Source organism: Pipra filicauda, unplaced genomic scaffold (genome assembly GCF_003945595.2).
Source record: "Pipra filicauda isolate LSUMZ 115617 unplaced genomic scaffold, ASM394559v2 scaffold137_size4652046_pilon, whole genome shotgun sequence".
Lineage (NCBI taxonomy): Eukaryota > Metazoa > Chordata > Aves > Passeriformes > Pipridae > Pipra > Pipra filicauda.
Window position 1 is genome coordinate 408,478 of NW_024103851.1, and position 22,800 is coordinate 431,277.

General features: G+C 38.5%; 1 protein-coding gene across 1 annotated transcript in view; it reads right to left on the reverse strand.

Annotated features, from left to right (window-relative positions):
• Window positions 1-22,800, reverse strand: part of CNTNAP2 (contactin associated protein 2) — a 1,021,678-nt gene that overhangs the window by 110,977 nt on the left and 887,901 nt on the right. Inside the window, exon 16 of the mRNA XM_039378395.1 lies at window positions 4,378-4,548. Coding sequence (XP_039234329.1) covers window positions 4,378-4,548 — 171 coding nt within the window. The remainder of the gene's footprint in view (window positions 1-4,377; window positions 4,549-22,800) is intronic.

The window sequence follows — 22,800 nt, forward strand, 5'->3', positions numbered from 1 at the left end:
GGGAATCGTGGTCCCTAGTCTGTCACTGCTTCTTGTCTGATTTTAGAGGAGTTACTTATGTCTTAACTGAGCAGCCTAGAAACAGCTAAGCACCAGAAGCATCGTGGGACTTTTCATATGCAAATGTTAGGTATTAGAGTGCTGTCAGTATCCCTTGCCCACAGAGCAAGTAGACCTACCCTGAAGCTATACCACTGCTCCCTTTAGCAAGCTACTCCACATAATACCTTTCACAGCTGCCAAGTTCAATGATCACTCCTTGGGGAGACTTTTTGGGGCACCTAGCATTGCAGGGGTTATCAGGCAAGTGACATCCCTGAATGTAGTGATTGTAAATATTCCCAGCTTTCTACAATAAATTAATAAGAAAGATCCTTTCTCTCTTACATGTTCATGCCAGGATCAAACACAAACTGACCTTTATTTCTAAGCCTCATTTTTTTTTTTCTGTTGCAAAAGTGACTTAGAATTGTAGAATCATAGAATCAACAGGGTTGGAAAAGACCTCTGAGATCATCAAGTCCAACCCTTGATCCAACACTGCCATGGTTATTAGACCATGGCACTAAGTGCCACATCCAGTCTCATCTTAAAAACCTCCAGGGACAGTGAATCTACCACCTCCCTGGGCAGCCCATTCCAATGTCTAATTACTCTTTCCATAAAAAATTGCTTCCTAATATCCAACCTAAACCTCCCCTGAAGTAAGTAAACCCGCTGTTTACTTACTTCAGAATAATAACAGTGAGACACAACTCATTTGTGTGTGTAAATTGCTTGGTGATGCTGGGATGAGAGATGCTACAGAAGTGAGTAGAATGTCTTTGTCATTAGAATTATATAACAGTGTCATTAAGAGAGTTTTCTGGAAACAGTGGTGGTAAACCCTTCTTCCCAAATTCTCATGAATATGCTCCTTTCAAAATTTGCTTTCAGGAACACATCTTTTCCAAAACTTGGGATATCTCTTGAACAGAAAATTCAAACGTGATCTATTTGACAAACATCTAAGTTAGGAAGTTGTTAGGTTTTTATAGTCATAACTCCAAGGTCTTTCACTCATATCTCATGAATTTACAAAACTATATAGGAAGACTCTAAAAGAGAAAACATCTTCTTTTTCTCTCTCTAAAATACAGTTTTAATTTTAAAAACATCTGGAAATTTTGACCACAGATGAATGGTTTCTGGAAGTACTGATTTACACAAAAATTAATGCCTTATTCAACTACCTCCTTTCTTAGCAGTCCTAGCTGTTGTCAGCTAACCAGCCAGCTATGAAAATAATGGGGTTCTGTAGATTTACTGGTGTATGTAAAAGTTGAGGCTTCAGGTAATTCTACATCTCTGTCAGCTGTTCCATGAATGGTGACAGGTACAAGCCTGCCAGAGGATTTTCTTGATAAATGGAATAGTTAAAGACTTGAGCCACATTCATAGTAGAATTATATCACTGTTTTTTTTTTGACAGTCTTCTTTTTCAGATGTTTGGAAGGGCTATTTCTTAAATCAGAGAAACATGGTCTTCCTTTTCTTCCTGTATTTCCCCTCTCCCCAGAGATGGCAATCTGGGGCTTTAGTGAAGGCGCATGAAGCTACTCTTCAAGATACTGCAAATTCTGCCTCTTTTTTTATATGAACCTGGAGGAAATCTGTGCAGTTATTAGACCTTAAGACAATATAAAACTCAAGACTTATTAGACTCAAGCACAGAACACCAGTAAAATAATTTAATGAGTTTTCCCAGTAACAACTTTTGTGCTTTCCAAAGACTTGAAGCTAAGCTTATACATCACTAACCACATATTACAGGTACATATGGGTATTATACACATAAGGGAAGAAGAAAACAGAATTTGCACTGTCTACTGGCAGGATGCTGATTTAAACATTTTCCCTTTAGAATGATAAAAAGTGAAGAAATCGAGAACAGGCTGTTTGAAGTACAGCAGTTGCAGTAAATATGATGGTTATTATGTAAAAAACCTTTAATACAAAATAGCTGTTCTACCAGAGAATGTGATGGGTTAGTCAAAAAGCAGCTTGCCAATGGAAAGAGTTTGGGGATAATTCTGTAATTACTGTACTGACTTAATTTTGTGTTCCTATTGAGGGAGAAATTCACATATTAATTTTACAGGATTTCTGTAAAGGGGAAACAGACTTTTAGGAAGCAGCAGATTCTACTGTAAACTGTAAGGAATTTCTGAAATTCTGAAACTTTACTTTCCATTTGAATGAATTCCAGAAAACCATAAGACCAGACTAGAATGAAACAAACATAAAAACTATATAAAACAAATGTTCATTAAATAAATGTGCAATTCAGAAGAGAGGATGAGTTTCTCTTTGTTACTAAACTCACAACATCCAACACTTTTTGAACACTTTTTTTGAGTCACTTTTTGAGCTGTGACTGGTAGAACATTTAAGTCACAGAAAGGCCTATTTTCTGGGGTTATGAAAATTTCAAGCAATAGTTTTTGGGAAAGAAAGGGTAGAGTGAATGGAAATACATCGAATGAACTGCTTTGTACTTTATAGCAAAAGTTGACTTTACAGTCAACATAGTTTTTACCAATGTCTCACATCTGTTTTTACAGATGATATTTCAATTTCTGCCACAAAAAATTTATAATCTAAGGTTTAGATTATAGGACACAAGGAAGAGGTTGAATTCATGCATATGCCAGGTCACAGCAAAGTCAGTGGATCTCAAGCACAGGCTTAAAATTAAAGTCCTGTTTAACAATATTGAGTAAACTGCTACGTACTTTCTTGAACTGGTACATCTATTCAGGGAACAGTTGCAGCATGATTACTTTTAAACTTGAGCTGAGTTCAAAAGAATTATAGTCACTGCCAACTCACCTTTATTCACTGTTATTGTCACCTTTATTAACTGTTACTGTCACTATTTAGCTAAGTGAACAGCATGGCTGATCTGATTACAATAGCAGAGACCACCTTTCATAACGTGGAAGAGTAGGAAGCTCTGAAAATGCCCACCTCAGCTGATTAGAAGTACAATTTAAATTCAAAGGGAAATTAGAAATAGCTGCCACTTTATTACAAAAGGGCTGTGTCCCTTGTTAAAGCAATTAAGACTATCTCCCGTGGCTCAATAGGAGCTATTTTGATTTGCACTAATTGCACATTAGACAAACTGGGATCAAGCAACATGAAATAAATTCCTTGTAGAAAGAAGGAAACATATTTTCACCCAACTGGAACTTGGTGTTTTATTCTTATCCAGAGGGAAAAATTTAGATTCATTTTCAAGAGGCCTTCTGGTGATTTCTAAGTCTCCACATTCTGATTTGTGTGTTTAAATTTTGGGAAGTGCTGAAAATGGCTTTTTGTTTTAAAATTAGATGTGTGCATGTAGATCATATTGCATCTGCGTAAAAGATGGATTATTTGGGGTCCACAAGCAAATTCTTCTCTTTCAACATTAGCAAATTCTAGCATTGCCTTTTTTTGTGCATCAGTATTTAGAGCTGGCTCCTTGGTGTCCATGAGTAGCTCCTGCAGCAAAAGGAAGCACACATGCTTTTCCCAGTGCTGGAGTGCAGGGAGGCAGCTTGCTGCACTCATATAACCCCACTGCTGTAATGTGCTGCTAGGGGCTGTAATAACAACCACCCAAAGCACAGCGGGCCTGTTGCTGCTTCCATTTATGGCAGGGTCGAGGGAGAACAAAGGAGACATAAAACATGTTTCTCCCTAATTCAGCTGCTTCAATTTCACTAAGCAGAATTCAGGTACAGCTGAGGATTTCGGCACCTTTCCCTGGAAAGTTTGCCCCTGGGCCATTAAAAGTGGTTTAAATAATAAAATTAACTCGCCTCTTGATATCGTATACCCTCTTTCTCAGATCAGCAATTTTATTAACAGATAATGCTGATAAAGATTTATTTTTATGAGATTTTTGTGGCTTTTAAATATCATATGCAAGTTTTCAGCTCTTTGGCTCCTTGCAGTGATGATTAGGATGGTATCTCTTTTCTCTTTCTTTTCCCTGTTTCTGAAGCAACCATGAAATAAAATAGAAAAGCACAAAGAGCTGAAAAAATAAGCTCTTAAGAAATAATTCTGACTTGCAATTTTGGAAACTCTTTTCAGGTCAGTGTCATTTTTATAATTGATGTTACTAGCTTCTTTGTATGTTTCCCCTAAATAAACAATCCAAATATACTTCAAGTGCTCTTCCCACATAAGGCAACCTGAAAATATGTCAAGCAGCTTGATTTGGAAGTTTTTCCAGAATGTAGTGAGCTTACACATTTTACTGAATGATACACATTTCTTGAAACCTACTATCTGACATAAACCCTGTTCAGGTGCCAAGAATAGTGATGAGAAGCATATACTTACATTTCAGCTCCAGTTTGATGAAGTCAGTGTTACCCAGATTCTCAAGAAACACCCCATCCGAGGCCGATGTTTTGAAATAGAAAGAGATGTCTGCGCTGGTTTCCCCTTGGAAGGTGGAGAAGTGGAGGTAAGATGATGAAGTAACGAAGGAAGCTGCGTTCCAGTAATTCCCTGCATGGGATAGACAGGAAAGACACATATTTCAGTGCTCCCTTGAAGCTGTCTGAAAAGTTGAAGCTTTTAATGTCAATATATGCCACAGTGTTGTTTATGCTGAAAAAAACCCCTTCAAGCGTATTGATTCTACTACCTCCTTTTTGTTTTTCTGGGTGCAGTGCATCAGATTTCAGAAGGCAGAGCATGTTTATTGTAAATTTATTTTCAAGCTCCTAATTTATCATATCCAGTCATACTCAGATATGTTGTTACTACATATTTAGTATAGTAACATTCAAGTAACATTCATGGAAGATCAGACAGATGGACAAAACACTAATTTGATGTCTGCCTCACCTCTGGCACATTTTGGTTTCATGCATTGCTTCACGTGTGACTTATCTATCTTCAAATTTATTCTACACAGCTACACAGCTATACCCTCTTCTTCTGAAAACATAGCCATGTCTATTAGAAGTGTATTAATATGCACCAAAGAAAAAAATCCAAGAAATGAAGCTAAGCAATACAAACACAATTAGCATGTGCTCCTAATTGTCCCCTAGTACATTTCCATTGTAGAAATATAATAATTAATAATATCCAAGACCTATTACTGTACTTTAGCTAGCCTGATAGTCAAATTCTGTGCAAGGTAGCATTACCATGCAAACACAAAAAATGCACAAGATATAAGAGAAGATTCTCTTAAAATTCATAAGAGAAGGCTTCAGAGTGACCTAATTGTGGCCTTCCGGTACCTGAAGGGAGCCTACAAGAAATATGGAGAGAAACTATTTACAGGACCATCTAGTGATGTGACAAGGGGGAGTGGTTTCAAACTGAAAGAGGGTTTATATGAGATATTAGGAAGAAATTCTTTACTGTAAGGGTGGTGAGGCACTGGAACAGGCTGCCCAGAGAAGTTGTGGATTCCCCATCCCTGGAAGTGTTTAAGGCCAAGCTGGATGTTGCTCTAAACAACCTGTTCTAGTGAAGTGTCCCTGTCCATGGCAGGAATGTTGGAACTAAATGATCTTTAAGGTCTCTTTCTATCCAGGCCATTCTATGATGATTCCATGATGATGATATAAGTGATATGGTAAGCCAAAGAGAGACTAAAACAGCTAGTTCTAGTTTAATCAGAATGCTTATGTATCCAGATTCAGAAATTTATTAGAATATCCTCATTATGTAGCCACAGCTGAGCCTTTAGTATACCAGCTAATAAACACAATAATAAACTACTTTCCATTCCAGTCAAAATTCCCAGAGATTGGTTTTCCATTATTTGATTATTGAAGTACCTGATAATGCTATTATTTATCTGGTTAGCACTGGATGAATATGAATGAGAATGCTGAACCTCAGCACTGCTTATATATAACACCACTGGCCCACAGCCAAGTCAGAAGTATTATTATTTGTGTAATTCATTAATCTTTATTCAAATTTAAATTGAACATCTGAATTAACAGAAAGCTTTATGTTTAAATACATGCAAACAATTGCCTTCCATAGTACTATCCCATCTCTTCCATTTAATTCTGCCTCTCTCAAGGATGCAGAATGAGAGTTTTTGGGAAAAGAAGCAGCTTTCTGTTTACTCCAATGCATCACAGGAGGAAAGTTGTAACTGAGATTTTGTGTGGATGTGTATAAATGTGCATGTGAGCTGTGAAAATGGGAAGAAATGGACACTCATAAGATAGCTTTGTGAATTAACCGGTTGAGCTAGGTCAGCTAGCTTCAACATGTATTAGTATTTACTCTACTTACACAAACTAGTAATTTCAAGATTGAATATTATTAATTATTTCCATAGAAATGTTAATAATCTTTATATCATAGGCATGCTTGGGCAAGAAATATCTGCTAATTAATTGCAAAGTCTTTCTCTGAAAATATACCTAGTGATAAAGCAGCACAGATAAAAAAGGTCTGGAATTTTATTTTCATTCATAGTCTCAAGTCTCTTTCTATCTCTCTCTTTTCAAAGTGCTTCCTCAGTATTAGGGTTGCTTATGGTCTAGGTGCATGAGTGCTTTGTCAATACTCTCTTAGTACAGGGTCCAGATGGACTTAGTATATATGCTTTTCCACTTGCAGATGTACCTGGACATCTATATTTTTCCTCTGGGACCTGCGGATATGCTAGATCTTGGCAAACTCTCAAAACAGGTTTCATTTCACTTGCTGAATAAACTCACATGAAATAAGTGGGACTTTGACAAAAAGTCAGGCATATATTAACACAATCCTTGTTAAGCAGCTAATTTAGTTGCCCTGAATAACCTTGTAGAAATGCTTGCATGTCTTTATAACTTAAACAAGTATTTCAGATCCCTAGGTTTACATTCTCTGAATAATACCAAACTTATAAGCCTAAAACACAAAGAACACTCGACAAGCAAAATTGCTGTGCGAGAGAGCTACAAAATTCAAGTACTACTGGAGACAAATCTCTCTTCAGTGAGAAAGGCTCCCTGGCCACCTCACTACAGCAAAGGAGACCAGGCTGACTGTGCAGCTGCGTCACTGTCCAGCCAAATAGCATGACTGCAACGGGCTCTTCTCTCAGGTTTCTCCCCTGGCCAGGGATGCTGGTTAAAGACGAGCCTTCTGCTAGCATGACCCAGCCTTCAGTCACTGCATTCCATACTTGCATCTCCTGTTTGCCTTACACACATGAAGAGCCACAAGTTAGACAGATATCTTAATTAATCACTTCCACTGATGCATTGACAATGGCTGTGTTGAAAGGAGCATATTTTTGTCACGTTTTATTTTGTCATGTTGTGGTGCAATGAAATCCTAGTCCCTTAACTGGAGCTTCCACCACAATACAGTATATTATTATAATTAATATTGCAATAAAGTAAATAAGAATAGGAGCTAGTATATGAAATAGCTATATATTTAGTAGTATTTTTTTATATCCTTTTAATTATCTTGCAAACTTGAAAGCACTAAATGCAATTTAACATAGACTCAGTCTCCAGTGCTGGGACACTCTGCGTTAAATCCTTAATTATGACAGCACATAACTAAAGACCAGGTTTGCCTTTAAAGGGAATTAATTTCCAGTTGTATGTGACCATTCCTTTTTATAGTCAGAGATTTCAGTCTTTAGTATTGGTTGTGGGTTTACCCAACAGGCCCCAGCCATATGGCTAAGATTTCAAACCTTTACCACAATATGCTTACAAGAAGGGCTACAGCTACCAGTACACCTGCAGGGCCAGATAGGTAGGTGGGTTCATATAGAAATGTGTGTCACCTTTTTACTGAAACAAAATGAATCAATTTTTACTTAGTGCTGCACCCAGCCTACTGAAGAGTTTCATCAGTAAAGATTCTATATTTCATTCAAAATGCTGTGATTTGGCTCTGCAGAAAACCTTGGATGCAGATGTCACTGGTGAGAGTATGAATACAAATAATGCAGATAGAATAGCAGAACCTGCAGCTTTAGAGAGATGTTTTCATGGGCTATTCATAAGAAATTCCTATAAAGATAAAATCGTGTTTTCACACATAGGTATACATTTGTCTCAAAACACTTTCAGGGGAAAAAGACCTTTTATTCAGAGTACAAGAGAAATGTTTTGCTAAATATGCATAATGATCTTTATCATAAAATGATAGTTTTGATAAGAAAAGGGTTCCCTAAGGAAATCTTGTATAAAAATCCACTTCACACACATTTATTATTGTTTCTTTGTAGGAACTTTTGTCAGTCACTGTGCCTCAAAATTTCTTCAGTACATTGTCACAATTCTTTCCTCAAATGGTTTGAATGTATCAATCCTACAAGCGTTTTTCTTCCACTTTAGGCTGAGCAAGCTGCAGATGGAGAAGATTGGGACAGGAACTTAAACCACAGGCTAGAGTTATGGCAGTGGGAATATCAGACCAATAGAAGGTGGGAAAGGGAGTTTATTTAGAAAGAACACCCTAATTGCTAAGTTTGTGATGTATAGAAATACCACAGAAGCTAAGGAAGATTTTTATTGTATTATCTGAAATATGACATTATAATTTTACTTTTTTCTTTGTAATCTCAACCATAATTCTGTAATCAAGACCATAGCTCTGTTGTGCATCTCTGTTGTTTTAAGCTTGCCTAATGTTTAAATTTGATTTAAACCAATTAAACAGGTACAGAGCATGCTGCTGTCATGGAAGCACAAATACAAATAAATCAAGGCACCAGACAAGCCTTTTCAGTTGTTTGCAGCTCAAGGTAAATGTGGAGATCCTCAAAAACTGTCTGTGTTTCTCACAAAATTGCACGTTTCTTGGTGATGGCATTAAGTCTCAGGGCATGCAGAGGCAGGCAAGGGAATTGCTGACCACAGCCCCAGAGGAAACTGTCATGGATATTTGCCTGGATCCAAGCAGGAATCAGAACCATAGTTATGACAGAGGTGCTTCAATGGACCACATAACACTATGATTCTGTTTTCAACTTGCATCAAGGTTGCTCACAGCTCTGCTTGTCTGCTGTGGAAATTAAAATCCAACTCCTTAAGCTCCTGCAAAACAGTCTTACTGCTTTCTCATTAGTTTTACTACCCCTGAGTTACAGTGTTTTAGTGTGTGGCAGCTATGTCACTTGAAAACACAGTCACTGGTCTTATAGCAATCAGCCTTTCAGCTTCTTCCTTGCAATATTTTTGTTCAGAGCTCCCTTGCTGGCTCCCATCAATATCTTCTTTCTTAGTGTGATTGAAATTCATGCTGTAACACCATCAATTTCACTTTTACATTTAAACCCCATTGAAATGGATAATGGCAATACCAGAACTGTAAAAGACATCAGTGCTTTTAGCCCTGCTAGGCAATCGCACTGGAGAACGAATGCTGCAATGTCAGGCAGCTCTTATGTATTACAATAGTCCAAAACCCTCCAGGGCCCTCATCTGCAGCAAAACAGATTTTCTATCAAAACCATTACGTGAATAAAATGTAAGAATTGTCTTCTATTTCAGAGAAGATGGATGTGTGAATGGAAAACTGTTCTGTGCCACAAAGTAATGGATTGAGATTATCCATACAATTATGCTGAACAAATCAAGTTGGTGGGATTTTTTTCCTTTCTTCTGTTTCCATTCTGGGAAAGGAGTCTACACATGCACATCAGAGCAATTTGGATATCAGTACAACAACAATCACACCTTTGACTCAACTCTTCAGACGCACTTCAGTGTGGAACTGGCCATAATGAAAACCAAATTTGCTGTCGGACTTTTTATCTGAAAGGTCAAAGAAAATTGGTAGTATTTCTTGCACTGAGTTGTACTTTATTGTGAAAGATGTAACTATGACCTCAAAGCAGGGCAGGAGCTTTTCTGCCATCAGTGCTAATCTTAGTAGAGTTGAGATCACAGCTTCAGACTGAACAGGAGGGGTGTGTGTGCTGGGGGCAGAGGAAAGCAAAGATGACAGGTTGTCAGCATTCTGTCCTTTGCTGAGAGGGCTACAATGCTGGTGGCTTCTTCGTGACTGGACAATCTGCTTAGTGCCATTTTTCATTGTGCTAACATGCTTTTAAACCTTTGTTTTGCTCTGGTCTGCATCTCCATGACACATTTACTATGTGTTTTACTGTACAATATTTACTATATTTAATGTATATATGTTTTACTATATATGGTGCACTTTGCATATCTTCTTTGCTTTCTTTGGTGCCCTTGAAATCAGTTTTGACCAGCTCCAGTTTTTAATTCATTTGACTGTTGGTGAGTAGTTTATAGACCTGGAGTCCCCTGTATCAATCAGTGCACAGTCTTGTGTCATCCCATGCCTGCACCTCTCTGCCCCAAATCCCGTGTTTCCAATTTTCAGGACTGCAGAATGTGTACTGGTTGTGTATTTCTCTGCACTGCACCATTATTATTGTTATTGGTCCTGTACTTGGGTCGCAACAACCCCATGCATTGCTATAGGCTTGGGAAGAACAGCTGGAAAGCTGCTCAGCAAAAAGGGACTTGCGGGAGGGAGTTGGTTGACAGCTGGCTCAATGTAAGCCAGCAGTGTGCCCAGGTGGCCAAGAAGGCCAATGGCATCCTGGCCTGGATCAGGAATAGTGTGGCCAGCAGGACCAGGGCAGTGATTCTGCCCCTGTACTTGGCACTGGTGAGGCTGCACCTCAAGTACTGTGTCCAGTTCTGTGTCACTGGCTTCAAAGAGGACACTGAGGTGCTGGAAAGCATCCAAAGATGGGCAGTGAAGATGGGAAGGGTCTAGAAAACATGTTTTGTCAAGAGCAGCTGCAGGAGCTGGGGTTGTTTAGCCTGGAGAAAAGGAGGCTTAGGAGGGACTTTATTGCTCTCTTCAACTGTCTGAACGGAGGCTGTAATGAAGTAGGGGTCAGTCTCTTCTGCCATGTCTCAAGTGAAAGAATGAGAGGAAATGGCATTAAATTGTGCCAAGGGAGATTTAAGGTCACCAAAAAAAAAAAAAAAAAAAAGTAAAATTCACTGAAAGAGTGATTAGGTATTAGAATGAGTTGGTCTCAGGAAATGTTCCAGAGTTGCCTGGATGTCACACTTGGGGATATGATTTAGGGATATTTATGGTGGTGCTGCACTGACAGTTAGATTAGATGGTCTTGAAGGCCTCTTCTAACCTTGATGATTCTGTTAGTCATCAATATCTCATTCTGCACAAAGTAACTACTTTTTACTAGTATCTATATAAAATGGGGTTGTACCATAAGAAGATAAGAAAATGTAAAACAAATTAGACATAGAACTCCTGTCATTAGAAAAAAAATGGTGTTTTGGCTAAATGAAATTTGAGGCCGGGGTCAAAATAGTGCAAACCTGTCAAGCCTCTGGCCTTGCATCCTCAGTATAACACCCACAGACTGTATCTAGAAATAACAATATTTTGTTTCTTGGGCTACAGGTGAACAATTTTTCAGCATCACAGCAGAATATAATTTGAAAAGAAGCATGTAAATTGCTACTTAATTTAAAATTAAGATGGTAGTGTCCTGATTTACTCAATCCTAACCTGAATCAAGAAAAATAAACTAAAAGTAATTGCTACACAAAATGTTGGCTTAATAGCAGAAAAGTCTTTTGACAACACACAGGGAAAATAATCCCCAAGTCAACAGATGGAGAGTGTATTAACACTGTATAATAGCAAACTGACTTACACCCTTTCAGGCTAAATAAAAATATAGGTTAGATTTCAATTTTCAAGATAAAACTAGCTGTGCAGCTTTCAACAAAGTAACAAATGGCTGGAAGTCCAGAACAAAACCTGCTGAGAATTTCAACATATATAAAGATGAGCTCAGAGTTAGCAAAACAGAAAAGTTAGCTCTGCAGTGGTTACTGTCACATTAAAGACAATTCAGATTTTAAAGGATAAATTCTAGGCTGTAATTTATTTTTTTTTACATTGACCTTTTTTTACATTTACTTTTTTTTTTTTTTAATTTGCTTAGGCCATCTAGTCCAACACTTCAGGGCTGACCAAAAGTTAAAGCATGGTTTTAATGGAATTGTCCTTAAATACTCTCTTAAACACTGAGAGGAACAGGGCAGTGGCCACCTCTCCGGGAAGCCTGTTCCAGGCTTTGACTACCTTCCCAGTAAAGAAATGTTTTCCCATGTCAAGTTCAAACCTTCCCTGATGGATGCAGCTTTTAGCCATTGTGCCCTGGCACTGGGTACCAGGGAGAAGAACTCAGCACCTCCCTCTTTACTTCCTCAGCTCAGGAAGCTGTAGGGAGCAGTGAGGTTGCCCTTTAGCCTCCTTCACTCCAAACTCAGAGTCCTCAGCCGCTCCTCAGAGGGCATACCTGCCAGCCCCTTCATCAGCTATGGTGCGGTCCTCAGGACACATTCAAAGACCTTCAAATCCTTCCTAAACAGCAGAACCCAGAATTGTACGCAGTATCCAAAGTGAGATTAATGCTGAATACAGTGGGACAGTCACCTCTTTGGACCATCTGTCTTGCTGTGCTCGATGTACCCCAGGATGTGATTTGCCCTCTTGGCTGCCAGGGCACACACACTGCTGACTACTGTTGAGCCTCCTGCCAACCAGCACCCCCAGACCACCCTCTGCAGAGCTGCCTTCCAGCCACTCCTCCCCCACTTTAGACTTGTGTTGCTCCATGCTAGGTACAGAATCTGGCATTTTGATTTGTTAAATTTCATCCCATTAATCATAGTCTAATGCTCCATTCTCTCTAGATTCTTCTGCAAGACCTCTTGTCTCTCAAGAGAGTCAACAGCACCTCCTGGTTTAGTTTAATCAACAAACTTGCTGATGATGCTGCATCCCAATTGTTGATAAATATATAACACCTTCAATTTCTATATTACACTTGAAACTCAAAGTAATTCCTTGAGGCTTCTCTTCTGGAAGTTCATTGCATGCATCTTCTCTGAAAGCGAGATCCTGAAAAAGGTTCTGTCTACTCATTTGGGTGGTGACCTTCCACAGGTGCCCTTGCCTCCTCCATTTGTGAGAAGGTTGTTTGATCTTCACTTACAGACTTTTGCCAGCTCTTTTTTACTGCAAATGCCAAAAACTCTGCATGCCTGCCACTGCTGAGACAACTATTGATCTCATTACAGAACTTTTTCTCTTTTCTCATGGGTGCAAGGTCTAAAGCCCCAAACTTCCTCATGCATAACAAGATATCAAGGAGAAAGTAAATGTATTTGAAGAATTACAAATGCAGGTTAGCCTTAAATTACTTATTTAGAAGTTAAAGAGTCAGCCCTATTATCTTGAATCAACTTGAGTATCATGGTCAGTAATGAAAGACATAGAACAACTTATATCAAAATTTCAGCAAGATGGATAGCAGTTTATCTGCCATTATAAATTGTCTGTTTTCATAAAGATTCTCAAGTGACATACCACTTACAAGACACAGATCAATGGATATAAACACAGATGCTAAATTTTTTTTACTCTGCCAGTCACTATATTTGCTGAGTGAGGGAAAAGTGCAATCACATTTATCAGTGAAACGCTGGACTCAATGAAAGAGATTCAGTGATGCAGAAAGGTTTCCAGCACCTGCTGTGTTACCTGCAATCATCTTTGGAAGATCGTTTTTCAAAAGTCTTGCCTCCTGGTCACAACACCTAATCACAATACATACCCTGTCACTGGTGGCATCATTACTTTCATCTATCTAAAGAATGAAAGGTCCTGATCTGGCATGGTTTGCAACCTGGAGCTGTGTAATGTGCTGATGGAGCTTTAATGATGCATGTAAACTGGTGTCCTTTCAGGGGAATTTTTTTTAAACAATAAGTGACCTGCAAACATCAGCTTGATTGCCACTGTGCCAACGCAGTATGTAGGAACCCTGCCATGATGGTAAACATTAAATACAGGAACCTGGTGCTGTCCACAAACCATGTTACTATGAGAATCTGATTCTCTATTGCCTTGTAGATACTGGTGAGTTTTTGTAGATCTACAAAGGAATTGTAATAGCTTACCATTCCCATCTGGTAATACTGCATGAGCACTGTATGCTCAGCATGCGTCTGTGCAACATGAGACAAAGACACAAGGACAATAACGTAAAACCCAGTAAACTTTCTTAACAATTCAGTTTCTCTGTGGTGAACTGCAGGAAATGGTAGTTCTCTGCTCTCCAGATCCTTGGCTAGGTATATGGACAAGTTCAATAGAGTCATAGAGCCGTTGCCCTGGCCCAACATCATGTGGACAACATGATTCAGTAACTGTTTCTTCTTCTGCCATTCTCATTTGCTATTCCTGACATGATGTTTTACAAGACGCATGTGCTGGGTAATCTCCACACAGCTCTACCCCTCTGCATTTTCTCATTTTCTCTGCTTAGGGTGACATTTCTGTTCCTATTTGTGGCTTTAAAGTCATTGGTGTTTGTCTACAGATCTGGCCTCAGTGTTCTGGCTCTTTGATCTCCTGATTTGTGTTCTCCTAGAGCAGCTCCACTTTCACAGTGGAAAATATTCTTCAGAATAAAAATGTAAGATGCAATTTAGTCTTGATGTAGTACATTAACTATTCTTCATGCCATTGATTCCAGAATTACCTGTTATTCACAGAGATAATGAAATTATTTTGCTTGATCTTCTATTACTTGATTTCAGAGTCTTCTGAACTAAAACTGAGAATATTTAACTCAAAAGATATGACTAGGTCCTTTGATGAATCATAGTCCTCTTGAGTTTTGATGAAATTTATGGCTAAAACAATTTGCTTGAAGTATTAACTTAATTCAGCAGGTGCATTAACACAAAGTTATGCTGTTCTACTGCTTATTTGTAGAAATATACTTCCAATGACTCCTTTGTTCATGTCCCAATCTCAGTTCCACAGAAATTAATAAATACTTCAGATATACACCATACCTAGAGTTGAGTAAAATTATCTTAATTCTTATGGTGCCACTCAAGTTTTATGTCACTGTAACATTTTTTGGCATATAGTTTTTATGGATGGTTGCTATTTATACTCAATTAAGAGCATTTGAAAAGAATTTGAATTATAGAGATGGACATCCTGTTCTGAATTCAAACAGGTAAGAGCTTAACACCTCTGTGGCGTCCTGTGAGACACCGGATCTGTAATAGTTGGGTTGGAACCACCTCAGGGTGTGTGAGAGAGAGTGTGTGTGTGTGTGTGTGTGTGTGTGTGTATGCGTGTGTGTGTGTGAAGGGGGAATGGAAGTGAGGTGGCGTATCCCCCATGGCAGGCCTATGGAGCCCACTTGGGAAAGCCATGGAGCAGCTGCCAGACAAAAACAGTTTGAGAAAACTATAATATCCCACAAATCCTGGAGCCCCAGCCCAGCCTCAGATTGGTAGGAACAATGAGAACACTGCCTATCACCCTGGCCTGGAATCCCAGAGTGGCTGGTGGGTCAGAGCCTCACCTGTGGGCGTTTGCCATAGGGACCAGAGCAGATAAAACCAAGGGCATACATTTGCCAGGCGTCACAGCCCTGCCATCTGGACATGTGAGAGCTTCCACAAGGTTACAATGGTAGCTATATAATCTGTCTCTCCCTCTTTCTCATTCTTCTCTCTCCTTGCTCCCTCCTCTTTCTTTGATCCTTTCTTGATGTTTTGGGCAGCTTAAGGCAGGTGGGATTGGATATTGCTAAGTTGTGAGGGTGGTTGTGTGCTGGGTCAGTAATTTAGTGGAATGCTTTGTTTTGATTGTATACCACCCTTTTGAAATTTTGCCAGGTTCTCTTATTTTCTCCCTAAATTATCAATAAAAGTACCTCTTGGGAACAAGTATGTGGCTTATTTTCTTGATGTTATCTCGAGATATAAAAGAACCCTGTATATTTTTAAAAGTAAAAATGCAGTCTGAACTTGCAGCTCCGAGGAGGTGTGTTACACCTCCCAGTCCTAGACTGTTCTAGGGTCTGAGAAAAAACTAGTGGAGTTTATGTTATGGTACTGTTCCATCCCAGAAACTGATGCTTTGGCTAGAATACCTGCTCTTTTATGTGCTGCGGCCCTGGAAATGCTCCTTGATATGCCTATGTTGGTCTAGCCTTTTCCCCTTCAGACTTTGCAAAAAGGTCTTTGAAAAGTAATTTTACAGTTCATTTCTATATCATCTATGCCAGAGAAACTTCTCACATGGCTGCACTTGAGTCTTTATTTCATTCCCTGCCTGTTCCTTATCTTTAAAATAGCTCATTAAGACTATCACTATGCCCAAATATCTTAGTGCAATCTTACTATCTCAGCAGTGTTCTAAATCCAAGAATGCAAAGAAAGTACTTACAAAATTTCAATTTAAAAATAACAGTTTCCCATATTAAGTGGTCCCCCAGAGACTTGTGTCTGGCTATACTCCCTTTATCCACCTTTTTTAGTTTTAACATTACCATTAGTGCCACTGTTATATTGTTATCAGAGAGTATAGTTACGTGGGCAAAGGGGGGGTTCCCTGTAGAAAGGTGAGCTTACTGTAGAACTGCAGCTTTCACTCTTTGAAGAGTCATCAGCTAGGCACTTTTCAAATACCATATAGGTGATGCAAGTGAATATATGTAATGTAATAGCAAATCTAAACCAGAACCCTAACAAAATTTTGTTAGACTAAGTAGGTCATCATATGAGAGAGAAGAGATCTACTGGACTCGTCTTACAGCTTAGTGGTAACAGCACTGAGACCAAGAGTATATGTTAAAATGTCCTTATGAATTTAACGAGTATTAAACCAATCAAAGTTCACAGATATATGAGAAAGACTTATACATAGCATAGCACACCCTAATAGAAAATTGTTAGCTTTAGAATTAAAAAAAAAAAATCTAGCACCAATAATGTGCTAAATGTTTAACTTCCCTGGAGACCCCTTCCAACTCAACTATTCTGTGAAAGTACGAACAACAGTTCTGCCTTGAATAAAAATGACAAGGAAATAAACTTCATTCAAAAACTGAAATGAAATTATTATTTTGGAAGTGAAATTATTTGTGAAAGCAAACCACTTCTCTGCATCTACAGGAGATCTGATTCTGACCTCTTGCATATCATGTAGGTACAGTTCTACTGTTCATGGCATTACACTCTACAAATTTGAGAGCATTTACTCGTTGTTTACTTCCCAAATCTTTTCCACCTCAGCCAAAATAATACGCAATGAAAGAGAAAACAGTGTGAAAAAGATGTCTCAAAGAGAACAGTTCTTTCTTTCTCTGCTTTCCCTCCCTCCTTTCTTCCTTTTATAGGCTTTCCTATGCTAAATGTCTCTCTACTAAGCAGTCATCCAGAAATTTGGACTTGTAAAGAATGTTTCAGTTGGGATATAGCCACAAAAGATCTCAGATAAAAACTACCTTAATACATTTTACAAAGCATTGCACTGAGTTGGAAAACCATGCAGATCTAAAACTAGATTTCCAGAACACAAAAGGAATCCCTTGCAATGAAGATTTTTATCTGAAATGGAAGGGTAATTTGGGGTAAAGGCACCGTGCCATAACTTAGTTATTCTAAATTCAGTTTCTTGGTTCTGACACTCTTATCATACATGACCCTGGCCAAAGCTGTTTACAGCTTATGGCTCCAGAGTCCAAGATCTCTGAGGTGAAGCAAATACTTCTCTCTCTTCCTTTATAAGGTCTTTTTTCAATATTGATCTTGCAGGACTGTCAACATTTGCAGCAAACTGTGGTTATAATCTTAGGTTGCAAGAGGCAGTTTCTTTTTGTAAAACACAATACTGAACTTGTCTGGAATTTGCACACGTTACTGTGATACAAGTGTCGACAATAATTTTCCGTAAATTTACTTCTTACCCTTCACATTATCCAAATGCATTGGTTTGTATGAAGTCAATAAGTAAGTGCCAAAACATTTTGAAAATGGAGAACACAATTCTTAGCACTGATCTGCCTGCTCAAATAGCAACATATCTACGTGGCAACATCATTTATGGATAAAAATATATACATGCATAAATAATAGATCTAGCAACACCTAAAAAGCAAAGATGACAAATATTTTACTCTTTGTTAAGAATCAAATATTTCTTCACAGTGTTTTGCAACTCTGCATGACTGTAAGTATATCATGATGACCGAGATACCCATCATGTTGCATTACTTATGACATTTCTTTCCAATCTAAATATAAATGAATGAAATAAATTTCTTTGATCACTGATGATTGCTGATGATTTTTACCCAGATTTGCTTGAACCTCAAAAGCACTGTGTCACTTGTGCTATCATGCAGGCCAGAACAGAATTCTCCATAGGATTCCATTTATAAGAAAAAGAAATAAATATCTGACATGGTAGATCTCAGCTTTTTAGAGGGGAACATGCTTCCTATCACAGCTACTAGATCAGGCATTTGGTGTTGAGAAAGAGTTCAGGCTATACTAAAGAATAGGAGCTCTGGTCTGTATTTGGTCTAAATAAGAAACTATTCACAACCTGTGAAGAGGTTGGGCTGTTTGACATCAGAGGTGTTTTTTTCTTTGATCTACAAAGTGCTTCTTCTTCTGCAAGAGGGAAGAGCTGTACTCTGACACTTGATTTTACAGTTTTCTTTGTCAGAAAATGGTAGGCTTTTTGCACAACAATCTTGAGTTGCATAAGGGCACAAATGGACTAAAATCTACTTATATTGATCAACTGAGATGTCAAATATACATTTAAAAGGCAGTTTTGGAGGATAAATATGCCTGCACAGAAAGTGATGTGAATGAGGATTTGATTTAGGGAAAACGCCTAATTTTATAGGAATTTGTTGCTGCAAGAAAACCTCCGTTCTTGAAGAAAATTCCTCCAAGGACAAAAATGAATACAACATCTGTCTAAGGAAACATTGACATGAGTCAAGAAATGCCTTGGAACAAAACCGGAGCTAACCTTGGAGATGGAAGCACTCAAGCTGTGCAGCTGCACCCAGGTCACCAAAGCATGTAATACCTCTCCAGTCACTGAGATGGAGGGCTGTGAGTTGAGAGCAGAAGCTGGCCAGCAGAGTCTTCTCACAGCCAGCACCAAGACAGGTTCTCTGCATTGTTCTGTATTCTTGTCATTTAGCTGTACCAGCTTGACTAGAGTTTGTTTGGGTATGTGGTGCTGCAGTGCACCTTGTAAACTTAACATATGCCTGTACTAATTACCTCGACTGCAGCTTGACCCTCTAAGTGGGGCTGCTCTGGCTCAGATTCAGCCTTCACGTCAGTCACTATGATGAAAACTAATCTATGTCCTCCCTTTTCAGACTGTAAATAGGCAGACTGTTACCAGCATTGCATGTTTCCTGAGTAGTCATTGCTAACAGACAGAACAGCTGGGAAACTGGGCTCCTGACAGCGAATCTTTGTGATATCAAGTCTGTGCATGGTGGGTCACCTTGGCCATCTTACACTGTTTGCTTAAGAACACAATGAATAGAGCATTTGGCTTCAACTATCACTACTGGCTCTGACTTGTGGATATTTAACCAGGTCTGCTGTTGTACTGTGTTTATAGCCATTTATTTCTGAATTTGCTTAGTATTCTTTAGGAGCTTGAAATACAAATAAATGCAGGTCAAAATAGAAAATTTGACGAGGAGGAACCAAACGGAACTCTATTTTCGCAATGAAGAAAAAACTAGCACCTGTGTTTATTATATTGTCTCAGTGTAAGTGAACAGTTTTCATACACATTATTATGTACACAAGCCAATATTTGTCAGTCCAGGGTCTTCCTGTTTTTCTCTAGAAACTTACTCTCATATCTTTTCAGTGACAATCCTCTCAAAGGCAAAAAGTGGAGCATCATCTAAACATAACCATTCTCCCCCCACATCCCCTCTTCTTCTCCCTCCCTCCTTCCTTTTCAATCCCCCCCCAAAAAAAAAAACCACTCCAAACAAGCAAACCAGGAAGAATAAAGAATACCAGTCAATGAGAGATTAAAATTTGATTTTTCTGGGAATGTGAATGAAAGCCACCAAAGGGTTAGCAAAAAATCATCTCAGAGCTTGGTCACTGCTGAGCTTACCTTGTCATTTCTGATTTCATTATTGAGTTTCTAGCAGAACAGTTGAACCTGCAAAATGTCCTTTCTCTCCCATTTGCTGAGCACAGTAAGCCAGATGCTGCAAGTGCTGAGGCAATGGGGGCTGGGGAATAGTGTGGCAGCAAAGTGGATTACTCCAGCTGCATCTAAAAATTTATGAATTCTGCAGAAAGAGAGTAACAGGACCTGCTTCAGAATAGGGTTGATTGGCTTTTCTAAAAAAAAAGCTCATGGCTCAGTGCAATGCTCAAATGCTCATACGAAGGAAAGAAACATAGTCTTCATATGAGTAGCCTAAGGACAATTCTGTCCATAAATATTTATTGAGAAAAGGACACAAACAGCAGGGATTGAAAGCTTATTTTGCAGATTAAATCTGTCCTGTCAGAGATTGTTTTTTTTTTTTGTTTTGTTTTGTTTTGTTTTTGTTTTTGTTTTTGTTTTTTTCCCTCCAGCTAATGAGTAGTTATGCAATTTCTTTGGGTTATACTTATGGTAGCACTGGTTATATTTTCACTGAGAAAAATCAGTCCTATTTTACAAGTGCAAATCTGCACTATTTCTTTTGAGAGACACCATGATGCTAAGGCAAGTTCTTCTGTTTCAAAGGCAGTTGATAATGCTTGCCCCATTAGAGGATAGAGGAACTTAAAAGCATCCTAACAAGGTTTAGCACTATATACAGTTTCACTGACTCTGCAACAGTATTAGCAGCCTCTCCCTCCAGGGAAAGAAAAGCTACAGGTTAGCAAATTAGTAATTTTTTCTATTCTATTCTATTCTATTCTATTCTATTCTATTCTATTCTATTCTATTCTATTCTATTCTATTCTATTCTATTCTAATTTCCTCTTCAAATAACTGATTCCTAAGTCAAAGGATGAATCTATGCTAAAAAGATGATTATTTGCAAAGTCATTGTTTTTTTTTCCCCTGCCAAAGAAAGATGGTAATCCAAAATCTAGCCTTCATCTTTGTAAGCTCTTAGTTTTGCATTTTTTCTCTTCTATTACCACTTTTTTAGATTTGAAAATTAATATAAGAAGGAATTTTTTGTGTCTTCGCACCTACACCCCTCCCTCTCCCTGCTGCCAGTCTCATCCACACATACGTATATTTTGCCTTGAGAAAGAAAGAAACAAACTTTTTAATCAACTGATTATTTATCTGCAGACTACTGAATATGGTAACCAAACTCATCTTACTCCTGTGTCATCATACAAATAGAATGCTTTTCAAAAATACAGAATAATAGAAGGATTGTGTGCCAAATTTTACTTTTAAGAGAAGATGGATTCCTTCTTTCCTGAGATGAACCAGTATTTCATAGCATGAAGGAGATTACTCTTTAAAATGGATAGGACATATTCTGCTATTAATTATAGATGCAAATCAGGAAACAGTATATTGACCTTAATAGCTTTTAGTCCTTCTACAACTTGAATATGCCACTGCTATAAAATCTCTTAAGCTTATCCAACTTACTCAATGTTATAAGAAATTTTATCTGATATTGCAACAATTGAAGAGAGAGATGGTTTGAATTAAAAACCTGGGGGAAAAAACATGCACCCAGACAAAGCTTTTTAAAGCTCTGTACAGATTTTCTGTTTAAGCTTTAAAACAACATGGCAAGCATGGCTCTTCCTTCTGGATGTAAAGCCTATTGCCCAGCATTCTGTCTGTCTTAACTCCTGTGAGTATTCCTACTGAGCAGCTTTACCAGACAAACCTCTCAAAGCAAAAGATTAAACTTCTCCTGTTCCCATGAGTTTTAATCTTGAGGGAAACACAAATCAAAATGACTGAAAAGGCAACATGAAGAGTCACATCTAGTCATGGAGGGTAATAACCAAGTATAGAAAACTTAAGATATTGACATGATCTGACATTACTTCTGTTCGAAGGTGGCTCAATCACAGATTTCTGCACAGAAAGGATACAGACTTCAAACAATTGTTCTGGGCTTGCTGCCAGCAAACCTCATAACTGAGTGCTGTTATCGGTCCTTTCAGAAAGCAAAAGCAGAAAAAAAGAGGCCAAAAGGAAAAGTTCTTGTTCTTCTAATAAGTTTGGCATGGGAACATGCTTGTCAGAGAGGTACTCACTCTAAATCCTAAATTTTTTCAGAATGAACAGAAGGGCTATGGCCTTATTTCCTCATGAGGCTTAAATATAGGCCTGTCTGAAGGTAAACACTGTAATTAAATGTGTTAGTATTTCCCTAGATTGTGCCTTCTGCAAAAAGGCTGAGGAAGAGAAACCAGTACCTGCCCTAATAGCCATTATCCATTTGAGCCTCAAGAAGGGCCTGTCAGCTACCAAGGAGAGGACCAAAAAAAGGAGAAAAGCTCCGGAGCAATTAGCCCAGAGCAGTAAAACCAAAAGTACAAACAAAAAACCCAGACAGAAAAGCTCAGCTTTTGTAGGGAGAATAATTCCCATCAGCAAAAGCTTGTTTAAAGCAAACCTGATGGCCCTCAGTCTTGTTGCTTTTTGTTTCTTCTCTTCTTGTTCTAAAGTATAGCTCAATATGAAGCTTTCTCTTGTCCAAGCTTCTTCATCATGTGCAGCAACTCCATGTCTTGTTTATTCATCCACCAATGTATCAGTTCCCTCAGTATGGGCATCTCAGGGAATGTGAGAACAGCATTTTGTCAGGAATTTGTGTCAGAAATAGTGTGTCCAGAAGGACTAGGGAAGTGATCGCCCCTAGGTACTTGACACCAGTGAGGC